General features: G+C 40.8%; 1 protein-coding gene across 1 annotated transcript in view; it reads right to left on the reverse strand.

The window, feature by feature from the left end:
* The window catches only part of Glg1 (golgi glycoprotein 1), a 43722-nt gene extending 27885 nt beyond the window's left edge, over window positions 1–15837 (reverse strand). Inside the window, exons 1-7 of the mRNA XM_013012685.1 lie at window positions 15750–15837; window positions 13652–13867; window positions 9493–9696; window positions 8660–8731; window positions 5761–5944; window positions 2756–2970; window positions 122–243 (exon numbers count right to left, since the gene is read on the reverse strand). Of these exons, the coding sequence (XP_012868139.1) occupies window positions 122–243; window positions 2756–2970; window positions 5761–5944; window positions 8660–8731; window positions 9493–9696; window positions 13652–13828 (974 nt within the window). The 5' untranslated portion in view covers window positions 13829–13867; window positions 15750–15837. The remainder of the gene's footprint in view (window positions 1–121; window positions 244–2755; window positions 2971–5760; window positions 5945–8659; window positions 8732–9492; window positions 9697–13651; window positions 13868–15749) is intronic.
* Between the last annotated feature and the right edge of the window lie 356 nt (window positions 15838–16193).

Raw genomic sequence — 16193 nt, forward strand, 5'->3', positions numbered from 1 at the left:
GCTAGCCTTGAGCTGAAGAGCTGAGGGACAGTGCCCAGGCCCAGAGTTCAGGCCCCATGACTGGACCCCCCCCCAAAAAAAAGATACAATATAAATAATGCTACAAATAAAGAGAACTTACATTGGGTCTCCAGAACGTATATGTTTGCAGGCTGTCTGTATTACAGACTCACAAGCTTCATTCAAAGCTCGATCAATGCGGTAATCTGCACCAGGATCAGTCTCTTGTATCAGTGTTTGAAGCTGGAGTTAAAAAAATTAAGAATAATGTCATCTCATCACTTAGATCTGTTGCTCAGACTGGCACAGCACAATGAACTCTTAACAAGGTAGAACAACTGTCACTGGCCAAATTCAAGAACTTTCTAACTGGCTTCTCCACCCAGTTGCAAAGTTTTCTGTTTATGTCACTGTGGAGGTAAGTGGCTTATTTACACTTCTAAATCGTCCCTGGATAGCTGCTAATAGTATGACTAAAAAGGCTGCCTTTTTATTGCCTACTCTTAAACCTGACTCTCAGGACCAAGCCAGAGTTGAGTGGAGGAGAGCCAAGAGAAAGTTAGTAATACTGGTATAAAATAACTATATAATGATTTATTAAAATCAGATGTGAAAGATTTTATTTAACTTGCAGAAACAATTAGAAACAAGAAAACGTTGCTGGGTGCCTGTGTCTCATGCCTATAATCTTAGCTATTCAGGAGCCTGAGATCTGAGGAGTGTGGTTTGAAGTCAGCCTGAGCAAGGAAGTTGCTGAGACTCTTATCTCCAATTAACCACCAAAAAACTGCAAGTGGAGTTGTGGCTCAGGTGGTAAAGCACTAGCCTTGAGGGGGAAAAAACTTCAGGGACAGCTTCTAGGCCTGAATTCAAGGCACAGGACTAGCACAAACAAAAAAAGAAAGGAACTGGAACTCTTTTTGTTGGTTGGTCATGGGGCTTGAACTCAGGGCCTGGGCACTGTCCCTGAGTTCCGGTAGCTCACACCTGTAATCCTACACAGGAGGCTGAGATCTGAGGATTGTGATTGGAAGCCAGCACAGTCAGGAAAGTCCATGAGACTCTTATCTCCAATAAACTACTCGGTAAAAGCTGGAAGTGATGTTGAGGCTCAAGTGGTAGTGTTAGACTTGAGCAAAAAAAGCTTCGGCCCAAGGCTGGGAAGGTGGCTCAAGTGGTAGAGCGCTAGCCTTGAGCTGAAGAGCTGAGGGACAGCGCCCAGGCCCAGAGTTCAGGGCCCACGACCGGACCCCCCCCCCAAAAAAAAAGCTTTGGCCCAGAGTTCAAGCCATAGGATTGATTTGATTTTTTTTTTTTAAAGTTTCCTTGGCTTTCCTGGATCTCTTTTTGTGTCAGTGAGTCTAGGAGTCCACTCTGATCTGCATACCTGATCCATAATCCAGAGGTTCATATGAAAGCACTGGCTTTTCATACACCTACCAGATACTGTAGATCAAAGGAAATGAAAAAAATCTATTTGCCTAAAATAAGTCACTAAGAAAAATATGAAGAACTGCTGGTATTTTGGGTGGAAACTATTTCAGGGTTTTTTTGGGGGTGGGCAATCTGGAGAAGCTACAAACTGTTGTGATTAGTTGTTAGGAAGACTACAGTACTGTGCAAAGAAAATGGCAACCAATTTAATGTATGTCAGCAAACTCTGGAAGTCTTTGCAAGGACTGTCAGTTAAATTTCATGGCTAACATGTGACTTGTGAGAACCCCTAATGAATTGATTAAACTGTAGCTGATATGTAAATGCCCTATCGAGTCTAGCTAGTAGGCTAGCAGTTCAAGAGACTGATGGGAACGTGGGAAATACATAAGAATGTCTACTACTATATACATGTACATCTATTCCAGTTTACCATGCTTAGGAAAACGGGGAAAACTTTGGAAAAGGGGGCTGGGAGTATGACTCAAGTGGGCCTAACAAGCATGCAGTCCTGAGTTCAATTCCCAGTACTGCCAAAAGAACAATAAACTGATAGTTATAACCAGATAGTTATCTTTGGCCTGGGAGAAGCCAGGCTGCCCTCATTCAACTATAACTGAAGAAAACTTAATATAGATCATGAATGTGATATGACAGAGTATGTACTCCTCTTTTTTGTCATTCTCGTCTTTAGTCTATTATACATTAATAAGAAGAAGAAACTCCTAGAAATTTCAGTTCAGTCTAACTCTCAGACTCAACCAAATCAATCTATTAAGAAAGGCAAATTCTCTTTTGGGGGACCTTTATTGATTTATTAGTGTTTTGACTTCTCAGTTCAGTAAAACTAATTTAGCAAGATGACAATTCCCCAGATACTCCAGCAAATGCAAATATAGTTGGATAAAGAAATACATTTCTCTTATCGCTCTTTTTATGAACTTAAACCTTTGTTCTATAGCTAATTCCACATTCTTACTAAGATATGACCAAAGAAACAATATTCTTTTTCTTTTTTTGCCAGGCCTGGGGCTTGAACTCAGGGCCTGTGCACTGTCCCTGAGCTTCTTTTGCTCAAGGCTAGCACTCTACCACTTGGAGCCACAGCGCCACTTCTGACTTGCTGTTTATGTGTCGAACTCAAGACTTTATGCATGCTTGGCAAGCACTCTATCATTAAGCCACATTCCCAGCCCATCTTTAGGACCTTATGTTCATTGCAATGTCAAAAATAATCCAGATAAATCAAGGAATTATTGGGAACAGGCTCCTTAACTGAAAACAAGTCATGGTCAAAGAGACAGCAGAAGTTGGTCCTTACCGCCTGCTGGCAGTTCATTCCAAGATTCCCTTTCTCCCCCCGAACTACTTTCATCAGACAGTGCAGGGTTCGACCTTTCCGATGTAACCCAGAACAATGGTGCTCAATCTCTCCACGACAGCTCAGGATGATCTCGGGGCTCAGAGAGAAGTCTTCCATCAGCATGCGCCGGTAATCTAACATCTCCCCCTGGCACTCACTGCTCACTTGACGCCCTAAGGTAGGATGTAACTTGTATGTTATGAAGGTTGATCTTGAGTATCAGAAATCACTATATATTAAAAGAATGTTTTTGTCTAGTATAGCATATGCCACTTATGTGTCTATCTATACTAAAAAGCTTAGAAATTAGCAAAGGCTTTAAGAGAGTAAAGCGGGCTTAGACTCTGGAGACTTAGGCTTATCTGGACAGTGTTGAACATTATATAGATTTTATACTCCTAAATCAGTAATACAAATGCTTGCAATGAAAGTCTCTGTATGTGTGCATGCGTATGTACACGCATGCACATTGGAGATTGAATCCAGAGCTTTACACATGCTAAGCAGCACTTGGCCACTATGCTACAAATGAAACCTGAAGAACAAATCCCTATGTGCCTACACAGTTAATGCTTGTTAAAAATAAACACTCCTCGGGCTGGGAAGTTGGCTCAATGGTAGAGCGCTTGCCTTGCATGCCTGAGGCCCTGGGTTCGATTCCTCAGCACCACATAAGCAAAAAGAAAAAAGCCGGAAGTGGCGCTGTGGCTCAAGTGGTAGAATCCTTGTGAGCTGAAGAGCTGAGAGACAGCACGCCAAGGCCCAGAGTTCATGCTCCACGACCGACCAAAAAAAAAAAAAAAAAAAGAACAAAAGAACCCCCACCATACTGTATTCTTTTTTTTTGTTGTTAATTTTTTGTTGTTGTTGTTGTTGGTTGTGAGGTTTGAACTCAGGCCCTGAGCCTCTTTGTGCTCAAAGCTATTGCTCTACCACTTGAGCCATAGTGCCACTTACAGATTTTTTTGTTTTTTGCCGGTTGTGGGGCCTGAACTCTGGGCCTGGATGCTGGCCCTCAGCTCTTCAGCTCTGGCTAGAGCTCTACCACTTGAGCCACAGTGCCACTTCTGGCTTTTTCTGCTTATGTGGTGCTGAGGAACCAAACCCAGGGCCTCCTGCATGCAAGGCAAGCACTCTATCACTGAGCCACCTTCCCAGCCCACAGTTTGTTTTTTTGTGTTTTTGTTTTTTTGTGGGGCCTGAACTCTGGCCCTGGATGATGTCCCTCAGTTCTTCAGATCAAGGCTAGTGCTCTACCACTTGAGCCACAGTGCCACTTCTGGTTTTCTGGTGGTTAACTAGAGGTAAAAGACTCACGGACTTTCCTGCCCAGGCTGGCTTTGAACCTCGATCCTCAGATCTCAGCCTCTTGAGAAGCTAGGATTACAGGTGGGAGCCACCAGTGCCTGGCCTGATAAAATTCTTGCTTTCATTCAGGGAAAGAACCTACAGTAATGAGAATATTTAATAAGGCATCTACTGAAAAATTAAAACAGCTGGTTGGCTATCTGTGAGGCTCATTGGTTTGGTTAGCTGCAACTAAATGTAGTTCTAGCTTCGGTACAATTCTGAAATAAAATTCCAATTTTAATCCCCAACACTGTGTAGTTAACAACTAAAGCTTCATTTCTTTTTTGTTATTTTCTGGTACAGGGCTTTTGCATTCTCACCCAGCTTTCAAAATTGCTCATAGCTAGTGCTCTACCACTTGAGCCATTCTAGCAATTTGCTGGTTAATTGGAGATTGAATCTCATGGATTTTTCTGCCCTAGCTGGCTTTAAACTGCAATTACCCAGGTCTCAGACTCTGAGTAGCTAGGATTATAGACACAAACCACTGGAGCCTGACTCTATGCTTTATTTTCTTGGTATAAGCCTTTGGGTGGGTGTTTATTTTGAGGTGGTCTTGCTATTCACAGCCTAGCCCAAGTTAGCCTTAAATTTTAGATCCTTCTGCCTCAGCTTCCTAAGTACTATGATTACAGGTGTGTATCAGCATAACCCCTACCCAAATATGCTTTGATTCTGTACTTTTAAAAGGGTATGGCAGGGTTGGGAATGTGGCTTAGTGGTAAAGTGCTTGCCTAGCATGCATGAAACCCTGGGTTCAATTCCTCAGTACCATATAAGCAGAAAAAGACAGAAGTGGTGCTGTGGCTCAAGTGGTAAAGTACTACTCTTGAGCAACAGAAGCTCAGGGTTAGCACACAGGCCCTGGGTTCCAGCCCCAGGCCTGGCCAAAATTAGTAATTTATATTTTTATATAGTCAGCCCTCTATATTCTCAGAATGGGACTATCAGGAAAAGAAAATTGTCTATGTTAAATATGTAAGTTTTTCTTAACTGGGCACCGGTGGTTCACGCCTGTAATCCTAGCTGCTCAGGAAGCTGAGATCTGAGGATCATGGTTCAAAGCCAGCCCTGGCAGAAAAGTCCGTGAGACTCTGATCTCCAATAAACCACTAGAAAACCGGAAGTGGCACTGTGGCTCAAGAGGTAGAGTGCTAGCCTTGAGCTGAAGAGCTGAGAGACAGTGCCCAGGCCCAGAGTTCAGGCCCCATGACCAGACCCAAAAAAATAATAAAAATAAAAAACACTCCTCAAATATTCACACAAACACACCCATATTCAGTTGCAAGTGCCAATAATGAAAACTTTAAAGAATTAAAACAGTAACAAAACTAAAGTCAAATACACAAAAACATAAAGTTATAAACATCTAGTCAGTGATAAAGCCACCAAAAGTTCATATGCTAAATCATTTACCTCACTCCTCTATAAATGTTGCGCAATATTAAAATATTAAAAATTAAAAATGTTCAGAAGAGCAAACACAGAAGGAAATTGACATGTACAAGAAACTTCAGAGTGTGAATCCAAACAGAAAAGGAAATAGAAAGGAAGAGAAAGGGAAAGAGAAAAGCAAAGGCAAAGGCAAAGGTAGAAGCAGAAAGAACTCTCACCTCTGTGTACTGCTGACTCAAGGCACATTAGAAGGTAGGAGAGCCTCGCTTCCCGGGAGCGAGGAAGGTTTTCCACATTGCACCGGTATTTCTTCAGGTCACTCTTGCAGGATTTGGCCAATGAATAACTGACTTTATAATCCTGGGCAATGAGCTTTTGGCGGGTTGTTAGTGCTTCTCGACACTGAGGAAAAAGAGAAGAATACTCAGAATGCAAAAATAAGAATACTCAGATGGCTCAGCAGTTTACATGGGTCTCTGAGAGAAGTAGAGGCTGTTAACTTCAGTCATCACCAAAATGACTCTCTAAATCTAGTTAAAATTTAGCACAGAATCAGGTTCTGGTGGCTCACACCTGTAATCCTACTTACTCAGGATGCTGAGATCTTAGGTGGTGGTTAGAAGCCAGCCTGGGTAGACAAATCCGAGAGACTCCTATCTCCAATTAACCAGTAAAAAGCTGGAAATGGAGGTGAGGCTCAAGAGGTAAAAAAGCCAAGTGAGCACAAGGTCCTGAGTTCAAGCCCCTTCACCAGCATACACACACACAGACACACACACACTATTAGTATGGTATGTAAGCTTTGTGTGGCAAAAAGTTGTGAATAGAGAACACTGAAATTCCATAGTGAATGGTTAGTTGTTGCCATATAACTGCTGTTTTAAACATTTGGTAAGTTGACTTAAAAGTATTCTGATGTGCCAGGCGCTGGTGGCTCACGCCTTTAATCCTAGCTACTCAGGAGGCTGAGATCTGAGGATCGCGGTTCAAAGCCAGCCCAGGCAGGAGAGACCGTGAGACTCCTATCTCCAATAAACCACCAGAAAACCGGAAGTGGCGCTGTAGCTCAAGTGGTAGAACCTTGAGCTGAAGAGCTGATTCAAGCCTCACGACCGACCAAAAAAAAAAAGTATTCTGATGTGGTACTGTGGCTCAAGTGGTAGAATCCTTGTGAGCTGAAGAGCTGAGAGACAGCACGCCAAGGCCCAGAGTTCATGCTCCACGACCGACCAAAAAAAAAAAAAAAAAAAGAACAAAAGAACCCCCACCATACTGTATTCTTTTTTTTTGTTGTTAATTTTTTGTTGTTGTTGTTGTTGGTTGTGAGGTTTGAACTCAGGCCCTGAGCCTCTTTGTGCTCAAAGCTATTGCTCTACCACTTGAGCCATAGTGCCACTTACAGATTTTTTTGTTTTTTGCCGGTTGTGGGGCCTGAACTCTGGGCCTGGATGCTGGCCCTCAGCTCTTCAGCTCTGGCTAGAGCTCTACCACTTGAGCCACAGTGCCACTTCTGGCTTTTTCTGCTTATGTGGTGCTGAGGAACCAAACCCAGGGCCTCCTGCATGCAAGGCAAGCACTCTATCACTGAGCCACCTTCCCAGCCCACAGTTTGTTTTTTTGTGTTTTTGTTTTTTTGTGGGGCCTGAACTCTGGCCCTGGATGATGTCCCTCAGTTCTTCAGATCAAGGCTAGTGCTCTACCACTTGAGCCACAGTGCCACTTCTGGTTTTCTGGTGGTTAACTAGAGGTAAAAGACTCACGGACTTTCCTGCCCAGGCTGGCTTTGAACCTCGATCCTCAGATCTCAGCCTCTTGAGAAGCTAGGATTACAGGTGGGAGCCACCAGTGCCTGGCCTGATAAAATTCTTGCTTTCATTCAGGGAAAGAACCTACAGTAATGAGAATATTTAATAAGGCATCTACTGAAAAATTAAAACAGCTGGTTGGCTATCTGTGAGGCTCATTGGTTTGGTTAGCTGCAACTAAATGTAGTTCTAGCTTCGGTACAATTCTGAAATAAAATTCCAATTTTAATCCCCAACACTGTGTAGTTAACAACTAAAGCTTCATTTCTTTTTTGTTATTTTCTGGTACAGGGCTTTTGCATTCTCACCCAGCTTTCAAAATTGCTCATAGCTAGTGCTCTACCACTTGAGCCATTCTAGCAATTTGCTGGTTAATTGGAGATTGAATCTCATGGATTTTTCTGCCCTAGCTGGCTTTAAACTGCAATTACCCAGGTCTCAGACTCTGAGTAGCTAGGATTATAGACACAAACCACTGGAGCCTGACTCTATGCTTTATTTTCTTGGTATAAGCCTTTGGGTGGGTGTTTATTTTGAGGTGGTCTTGCTATTCACAGCCTAGCCCAAGTTAGCCTTAAATTTTAGATCCTTCTGCCTCAGCTTCCTAAGTACTATGATTACAGGTGTGTATCAGCATAACCCCTACCCAAATATGCTTTGATTCTGTACTTTTAAAAGGGTATGGCAGGGTTGGGAATGTGGCTTAGTGGTAAAGTGCTTGCCTAGCATGCATGAAACCCTGGGTTCAATTCCTCAGTACCATATAAGCAGAAAAAGACAGAAGTGGTGCTGTGGCTCAAGTGGTAAAGTACTACTCTTGAGCAACAGAAGCTCAGGGTTAGCACACAGGCCCTGGGTTCCAGCCCCAGGCCTGGCCAAAATTAGTAATTTATATTTTTATATAGTCAGCCCTCTATATTCTCAGAATGGGACTATCAGGAAAAGAAAATTGTCTATGTTAAATATGTAAGTTTTTCTTAACTGGGCACCGGTGGTTCACGCCTGTAATCCTAGCTGCTCAGGAAGCTGAGATCTGAGGATCATGGTTCAAAGCCAGCCCTGGCAGAAAAGTCCGTGAGACTCTGATCTCCAATAAACCACTAGAAAACCGGAAGTGGCACTGTGGCTCAAGAGGTAGAGTGCTAGCCTTGAGCTGAAGAGCGCAGGGACAGTGCCCAAGCCCAGAGTTCAAGCCCATGACCGACAAAAAAAAAAAAAAAGAAGAAGTTTTTCTTGTCATTATGCATATGCAAGATAAAAAATGAGTTGTGAAACTTTAACAAACTCATATTCAATTGTTTCAAAGTAATACCTTTTCACTCATTGATTCTTCAAATTTATGGTTAAAGAGGCACTTATATACTCTGCCTTCACCAGCCTGTGTCTGTAAGATAGAACACAGATTATTATTATTATTACAGTTAGCTTAGCTAAGTAATTATGCTATGCATTTAATTTTATGTGAATTAATTGTACAAAATAGTGGGCTTCATTATGACATTTTCATACATGTATACAGTATACTCTGGTCATAACTCATCATCCCATTCTATTAAATATACTGTCACAGAACCAAGGGAAGTATTTAGTGAGCTTCCTTTCTTACAGCTTTATTAGAATCAACATTAGAATCAACTCTTATAATCCATGGTTCTGACAGTGTAAATTAAAAACACCAAGCACAGGAAGTGCACACAAGTAACTTTCAGACCTCTCAAAATGGAAACTATTTTATTTCTTGTCTAAAACTGTCTGTGGAGGTTGAGGGTGTAGCTCAGTGGTGGATGTAGCTCAGTGGTGGAATGCTTGCCTAACACACAGTACTCAGGTGTAGTATACTGTTCATTTTACCCTGGCAAAGTAAGATCCTCATAGATAAAACAGACTTCCAAAAACTGGAACACAGAAGTGAGACAAAGCTGCAAATAGTAACATCGAAAAGTCTCCAGTCCAACTATTAACTAGATGTTAATCTTCAAGACTGAGCAACAAACACTATTTTCTATTATCTTGAGGCGGAATTTATTTTCCATTAGAGTGGCTTTTCTATATGTGAGGGTTCATGATGGTTAATTTTGGCTTACAGTATTAAAGACACTTCCAAAGAAAAGGAAGAAAAGAGAAACATTTTCTTGGCTGACTCACATTTTCACAAAAGCGTTCCCGATCATCTCGGCAAGAAAAATATAAATGCCGGTCTAAATGAAAGTCATCTGAGGATAGCTCAGCCACCCGAAGAATAGCTTTCTTGCAGAGTTCAGACACTTGAGTCTTGGGCTCTTTTTCTTCTGCTTCCTTCACCAGGCCTTTCTCCAAGCATGATACCACCTCACCTTGTGAGTGTGCATCCTAAAACAACAAGGATATTAATATTTTAAAACATCCACCTCTCGAGCTTCAAATAAACACTATTTGGTTAAAAACAAACAAAAAATGTAACAAGCTGCAGAGACAGTCATCCTTACTAGTCATCCTTACTAACACTCTATTAAGAAAGACACCGGCCAGGCGCCAGTGGCTCATGTCTGTAATCTTAGCTACTCAGGGGGCTGAGATCTAAGGATGGTAGTTCAAAGCCAGCCCCAGCAGGAAAGTCCGTGAGACTCTGATCTCTAGTAAACCACTCAGAAAACTGGAAGTGGCACAGTGGCTCAAGTGGTAGAGCACTAGCCTTGGGCTGAAGAAAAGCCTTCAGGCCCAGAGTTCAAGCCCCATGACCGACAAGAAAGGAAGAAAGAGAGACAGAGAGAGAGAGAGGGAGAAAGAAAAGAAGAGAGACAGAGAAAGAAAGAAAGAAAGAAAGAAAAAAAGGAAGGAAGGAAGGAAGGAAGGAGAGAAAAAGAGAAAGAGTGAAAGAGAGAAAGAGAAACAAAGATAAGAGGAAAGAGATTCTGGGAGTTTTTACTGTCAATTAGCAATAGAAAGATAGATTCTGAATTTTTAGTTTAAATATCAGAATATTCTTAAGAAATGGCATTAGTTTACAGCTCTGATCATGGTTCATGTCAATATTAAAATAACTACAGAAATCGCTAAATATTTACCTGTAAAAGCTAGGCATTACCCAAATAATAATATTAGTACCACAGTAACCATAGCAGTAATGCATTTAAAATAGAAACTTACCCTAAATATTTTCCATTCAGGAGTCCTAATCTATGCTCATAAAATACCATGAAGAATGTAATAATTAAATAGACAAATGTAATCATTACATATATATTGATACACATAATATTGATACATATACTTCCTTATATAGACATATAAATACGATTACAGTATAATACAAATTTATGAAATCATCAGTATATAATAGAAAAGATCCTGTGGCCGGGCGCTGGTGGCTCACGCCTGTAATCCTAGCTACTCAGGAGGCTGAGATCTGAGGATCACAGTTCAAAGCCAGCCTGGGCAGGAGAGACCTTGAGACTCCTATCTCCAATAAACCACCAAAAAACCGGAAGTGGCGCTGTAGCTCAAGTTGTAGAGGGCTCGCCTTGAGCTGAAGAGCTGAGGGACAGAACCCAGGCCCAGAGTTCAAGCCCACGGCCGACAAAAAAAAATAAAATAAATAAAATAAAATAATAAAAAAGATCCCTCAAGGTAGGTAGGCAAAATTTCAATGACAGAAAACATACACATATTTGTCTATTTTACTGAAATATAATTTGTTCTATCAAACATTAATTTCCTTCCTGCAAATTCTCATAATCTTGCCTAACAAATCTATGAAGAGGGGAGAACTGTGATTTCTACTGTAACTGAGTTACATAATTCATCTGAGCTGTAAGATATAATAAGGTAGTTATTGGACATTGATTCACTTATTCATTCATCTGCACTGGGGGCTTGAATTCAGGGCCTAGAACTTTTTGGCTCAAAGTTGGTGTTCTACCACTTGAGCAACACCCCCCCCCACACACACACACATCTAACACTGATGGTTAATTGGAGATAACAGTTGTTGTTTTTTTTTATCTGTCAGGCTGGTTTCTAACCTCAATCCTCAGATCTCAGCCTTTTGAGTAACTAGGATACAAGCATAAGTCACTGGCACTCAGACCCATCATTTATCTTTCTAGACCTGTGTAAATATAAATAGGTGAGTGGAGCCTATAAAATTACATGTGGATTCTGTATATATTTTTAAGGAGGGTTCTGTTTTCCTAGTATTTTTTTTCCCTAAAGTTTTGAAGACCCCCCCACCAAGTTGATTTAAGAAGCACTCTGTATTCTTTCCCCCCTCCCCCCAGCCTTCTGCAAGAGTGGGGTTTAAACTCAAGGCCTCCTACTTGCTAGGCAAATGCTCTACAACTTTTAGACAATAAGCCACCTACCCAAGCCACCAAGCCAGACTTACTGTGGAGGAAGGGGGTCTTGTTAGCTTTTTTGCCCTGTCTAGCCTTCAACTTCTATCCTCCTGATCTTTACCACCCAAGTAATTGAGATTATGGTTTAGAGCCACTGTGCCCAGCAAGCCTTCCTAGTCTCTACCTAAACTTTCACCTTTCTCACTAGCTGTCTTTCCCATGCATAGAAACCTAGAAATACCATTATGTTTGGGGATTTTTGTTAGTTTTGTTTTTTTTTGTGGGACAGAGCCTCACTATTTAATCCAGCCTGGCCAAGGATATTAATCTTCTTGTCTCAGGCTCCTGAGTGCTAAGATTATAGGCATAAGTCACCACAAACAGCTTCAAAGAGTAATTCTGAGGATGAGGGATAAAAAGGATAGAGTGAAGTAGACACCTACTTGAAATGTGGAATAAGGCTTATGTTTTTTTTCCTAATTTGTAAGTACGAGCCTAGGTAGGGCTTACCCATTTCTACCTCCTCCAAAAGAAATAAACTGGTAAAGATTTGGACAGAATTTTATCGGTTTTCTTACTACTTATAGTATGCAAGCGGTCATTATGATCATATTGTAAAACATCATATTATAAAACAATGCCCTATTCTGAATTTTAGTAGTTCATAAAAGCTTGCTTAGATGTTACTTAATTACACCTTCTTTCTTCCATTTTTAAAAATTCAAATATTGATTTATGTAAAAATATATAAAGTCTACAGAATCACATTTTTGCCTAAAAGAATAAAAAAGCACTTTCACCTTTTCATCCTAAGACCTGTGGATCATACTGAGTATCTTTGTTATGAAGCATCAAAAGGAGGTTAAAAATACATTCTAGTTAACTCGAAGTTTAGCCTTTAATCCTAGCATTGTATAGCAAGGAAATAATTTCTTTCTCTCTTTTCTTTTTTTTGGTCGGTCGTGGGGCCTGAACTCTGTCCCTCAGCTCTTTAGCTCAAGGCTAGTGCTCTACCACTTGAGCCACAGCACCACTTCCGGCTTTTTCTGCGTATGTGGTGCTGAGTAATCGAACCAAGGGCCTCATGCATGCAAGGCAAGCACTCTACCACTAAGCCACTTTCCCAGCCCTGCAAGGAAATAATTTCTAAGTAATAAATGGCTGTTTCCCTGTGTGTTTAGGCTTTTTAATTGTTTTAAAGATATAACCAAAGATTAAATATTTAGAGCTATTATATATTTCTTAATGGTTTTGCTTCTTGTATACTTTAAAGATAGTATCATGGTTTAAGAACCCCATAAAGAAAGATTTTGAGTTCAAGGTCAGCCTAAGCAATACAGTGAGACTTTGTCTCAAATTGCAAATTGGAATTGTACACTGTGGCTTGCACTTGTAATCCTAGCTACTCACAAGGCTGAGATCTGAGGACTGCAGATTGAAGCCAGCACAGGCAGGAAAGTCCATGAGATTTATCTCTAATTAACCATCCAAAAGTAAGAAGTAGAGGGCTGGGAAGGTGGCTCAGTGGTAGAGCGCTTGCCTTGCATGCATGAGGCCCTGGGTTCGATTCCTCAGCACCACATAAGCAAAAAGAAAAAAAGCCAGAAGTGGTGCTGTGGCTCAAGTGGTAGAGTGCTAGCCTTGAGCTGAAGAGCTGAGGGACAGCGCCCAGGCCCAGAGTTTAGGCCCCACAACTGGACCCAAAAAAAAATAAAATAATAAAATAAAATTAAAAAAAAAAAAAAAGTAAGAAGTAGAGTTGTGTGGTTCAAGGGGTAGAGCACTAGCCTTGAGCCAAAAAATTCAGGGACAGCACCCAAGCCTTGAGTTCAAGCCCCAAGATTAGCCAGAAACCGGTGGCTCAAGTCTGTAATCCTAACTACTCAACTTTGAGGTAACCTCTACTACCAAATTATTCCATGTTAATTACACAGTGGTTTTCATTTACCAAGTTTATAGAACCCCTTTGGTGAAGGCAATGTAGTAGGTACCTTTTCCCCAAGACGAATGCTGCCACATTTCAGAATGTTTATGTCATTTTTGCAGTCATCCATGAAGCCACAGATTAAACGGTAATCACTGAAAATGATGGCTGTCATCTTGGTAATGTACTGATGGCACTGATACTCAGTGATGTTGCCCCGGTGATCCACCAAGCAGGAAACCATGTAACCTTTTCCAACTGGCTCATCAGCACATTCTTTAATCTGTTCAAAAGAAAGTGACTACTTTACACACAAATATTCTGTGCTTATATTAAACTACTGTTTGATATTTTTCTATGATTTCCTATGTATTTGCCTGGGAGACAAAATGGAAAACATTTAGAACTATATTCATGAAAAAAAATTTTAAACCCAGAGCCAGGAGCTTGTGGCTCCTATCTATAATCCTCACAACTCAAAAGATTGAGATCTGGGGCTGGGAAGGTGGCTCAGTGGCAGACTGCTTGCCCCTCATGCATAAGGCCCTGGGGTTCAATTCCTCAGCACCACATAAACAGAAAAAGCTAGAGGTGGCACTGTAGCTCAAGTATTAGAGTGCTAACCTTGAGCAAAGAGAGGCTCAGGAACAGGGTCCAGGCCCAGAGTTCAAGCCCCACTACCGACCAAAAAAAAAAAAAATTGAAATCTGGAAGATCATAGTTCGGAGTCAGCTCAGGCAGAAAAGTCCATGAGACTACATCTCCAAAATAACCAGCAATCAGCTGCTGGAAGTGTGGCTCAAGTACAGAACACCAACAGAACAAAAAAGCTAAAGGAGCACAAGCCCTGAGTTCAAACACCAGTGGTGGCTTAAAAAAAAGTGGTACCTGGTAATAGGATGAAGACATATATTCTGGATTTTATTCATGATTCCTGACTTCTAACTTTTTCCACAAGTCTATAGAAACTCGAATTTCTCTTCCCTGGGGCAGGCCAAAGAAACTGGAATGAGTACTCTCTGTTTTTGTATACGGGAGCTGGCCATTGAATTCTCTGACCTACCCTTCTCTAATAGAAGGTCATATGACACTTCCCATATCCTGATGGGAATAATGCTGATGCAGATAGATAGACCTTGCAGTATGCAGTATTTCACTATGCAGTTTAGCATTAGATAAGGAATGAAATCTTCATAAAAGCCTACAACCTACAGAGTTGAGAAGCTAGTAGATAGGCAAACACACAGAAGTTCTTGAAGGATGAGGTGCTTGGAGAAGGGACCAAAGATATGTGGTCAGGATTCCCTGTAAATCAGGATCTTCCTTAAGAAATGTAGAGAAACTGGCCCTGACTTAAGTCATTAACAAGCACCAACATGAAGAAAGATAAATACATTGCAAACCTGTGACTATAACTTAGGGTTGGAAAAACAGCAACTGTTGTTTCTGTGCTGCTTATATTTGGTGAGTAAAAATATTCATCTTTCTGGGTTTTTGATTACTAGTTTAAAAAAAAAATCCTCAATGCTAACACTGGTTGCTCACAGCTGTAATCCTAGCTACTCAGGAGGCTGAGATCAAAACAAAAAAAGAAATGCCAAATACCACAATTTTCACTAAAATCATTTGTTTACCATGACAAGATAAATAACTCAAAAAATTCCCCCATTATTATTTGAATAATGGTGTACATTTTCACTTACTGTTTTCAGCTTCACATTTAAAATAATAAAAAAAGTCAACCCTTTTAGCACTAACTACTATTATTTGATACATGTACCCTGTAGTTCAGTAACTCCAACTGCAGAGCTAAAACGTTTAGGAAGGTTTATAAACCTAGTAGTGATGATGTGGACTTTGTCTCGGGCCCAGCAGGTTAGAGGATATGAAGCAGCCCTCAAGACCTCAACAGCTGCACTGATGTTGAGGGACCAACAAGACCTGATTTCCAACTGTATCAGTCAACAGTATCCCATTTCAAGTGTAGGTGGATGCTAACAAAAAAAGTCTAATTACACCCCTTCTTATCTCTCAACCAAGGAAGATGCTAATTCTAAGAAAAGTAACTGAGTCAAATGACTCAGATACAAATGTTATCTTAATATGGGGGATGGTCAGCAGATATAATTTTCTCTTCTAAACAACTAAATACATTTATTACCTACCTCTGATATGGTTGACTTACAAACCTCTCTTGCCACAGATTCAAATTTGGGATCAGTAGTCAGGTTCAGTTTGTAATTCCACAACAGCTAGATTCAAGCAGAAAACAAAATAAATTTGAAAAGCAGAAACAAAAAGCTTCCAGTTAGAAAAAGAAATTTATTATCAGTGGTTACTATAAATGACAAAAGCCAATTATTAAAGTTGCATAAGGCATATTTACATGCCCAATAACAGAAATTAAATGTTATCATAATGATAGATAAAACAAAAAATATATATGCAGACAAAAATTAAAGCAGAATCATACATACTTTTCACTAACGAACAATTTTTTTTTTGGGGGGGGGAATGGTCGTGGGGCCTGAAGTCTGGACCTGGGCGCTGTCCCTCAGCTCTTCAGCTCAAGGCTAGCACTCTACCACTTGAGCCACAGCGCCACTTCC

This window comes from Dipodomys ordii, unplaced genomic scaffold (genome assembly GCF_000151885.1).
Source record: "Dipodomys ordii isolate 6190 unplaced genomic scaffold, Dord_2.0 Scaffold18, whole genome shotgun sequence".
Classification (NCBI taxonomy): Eukaryota; Metazoa; Chordata; class Mammalia; order Rodentia; family Heteromyidae; genus Dipodomys; species Dipodomys ordii.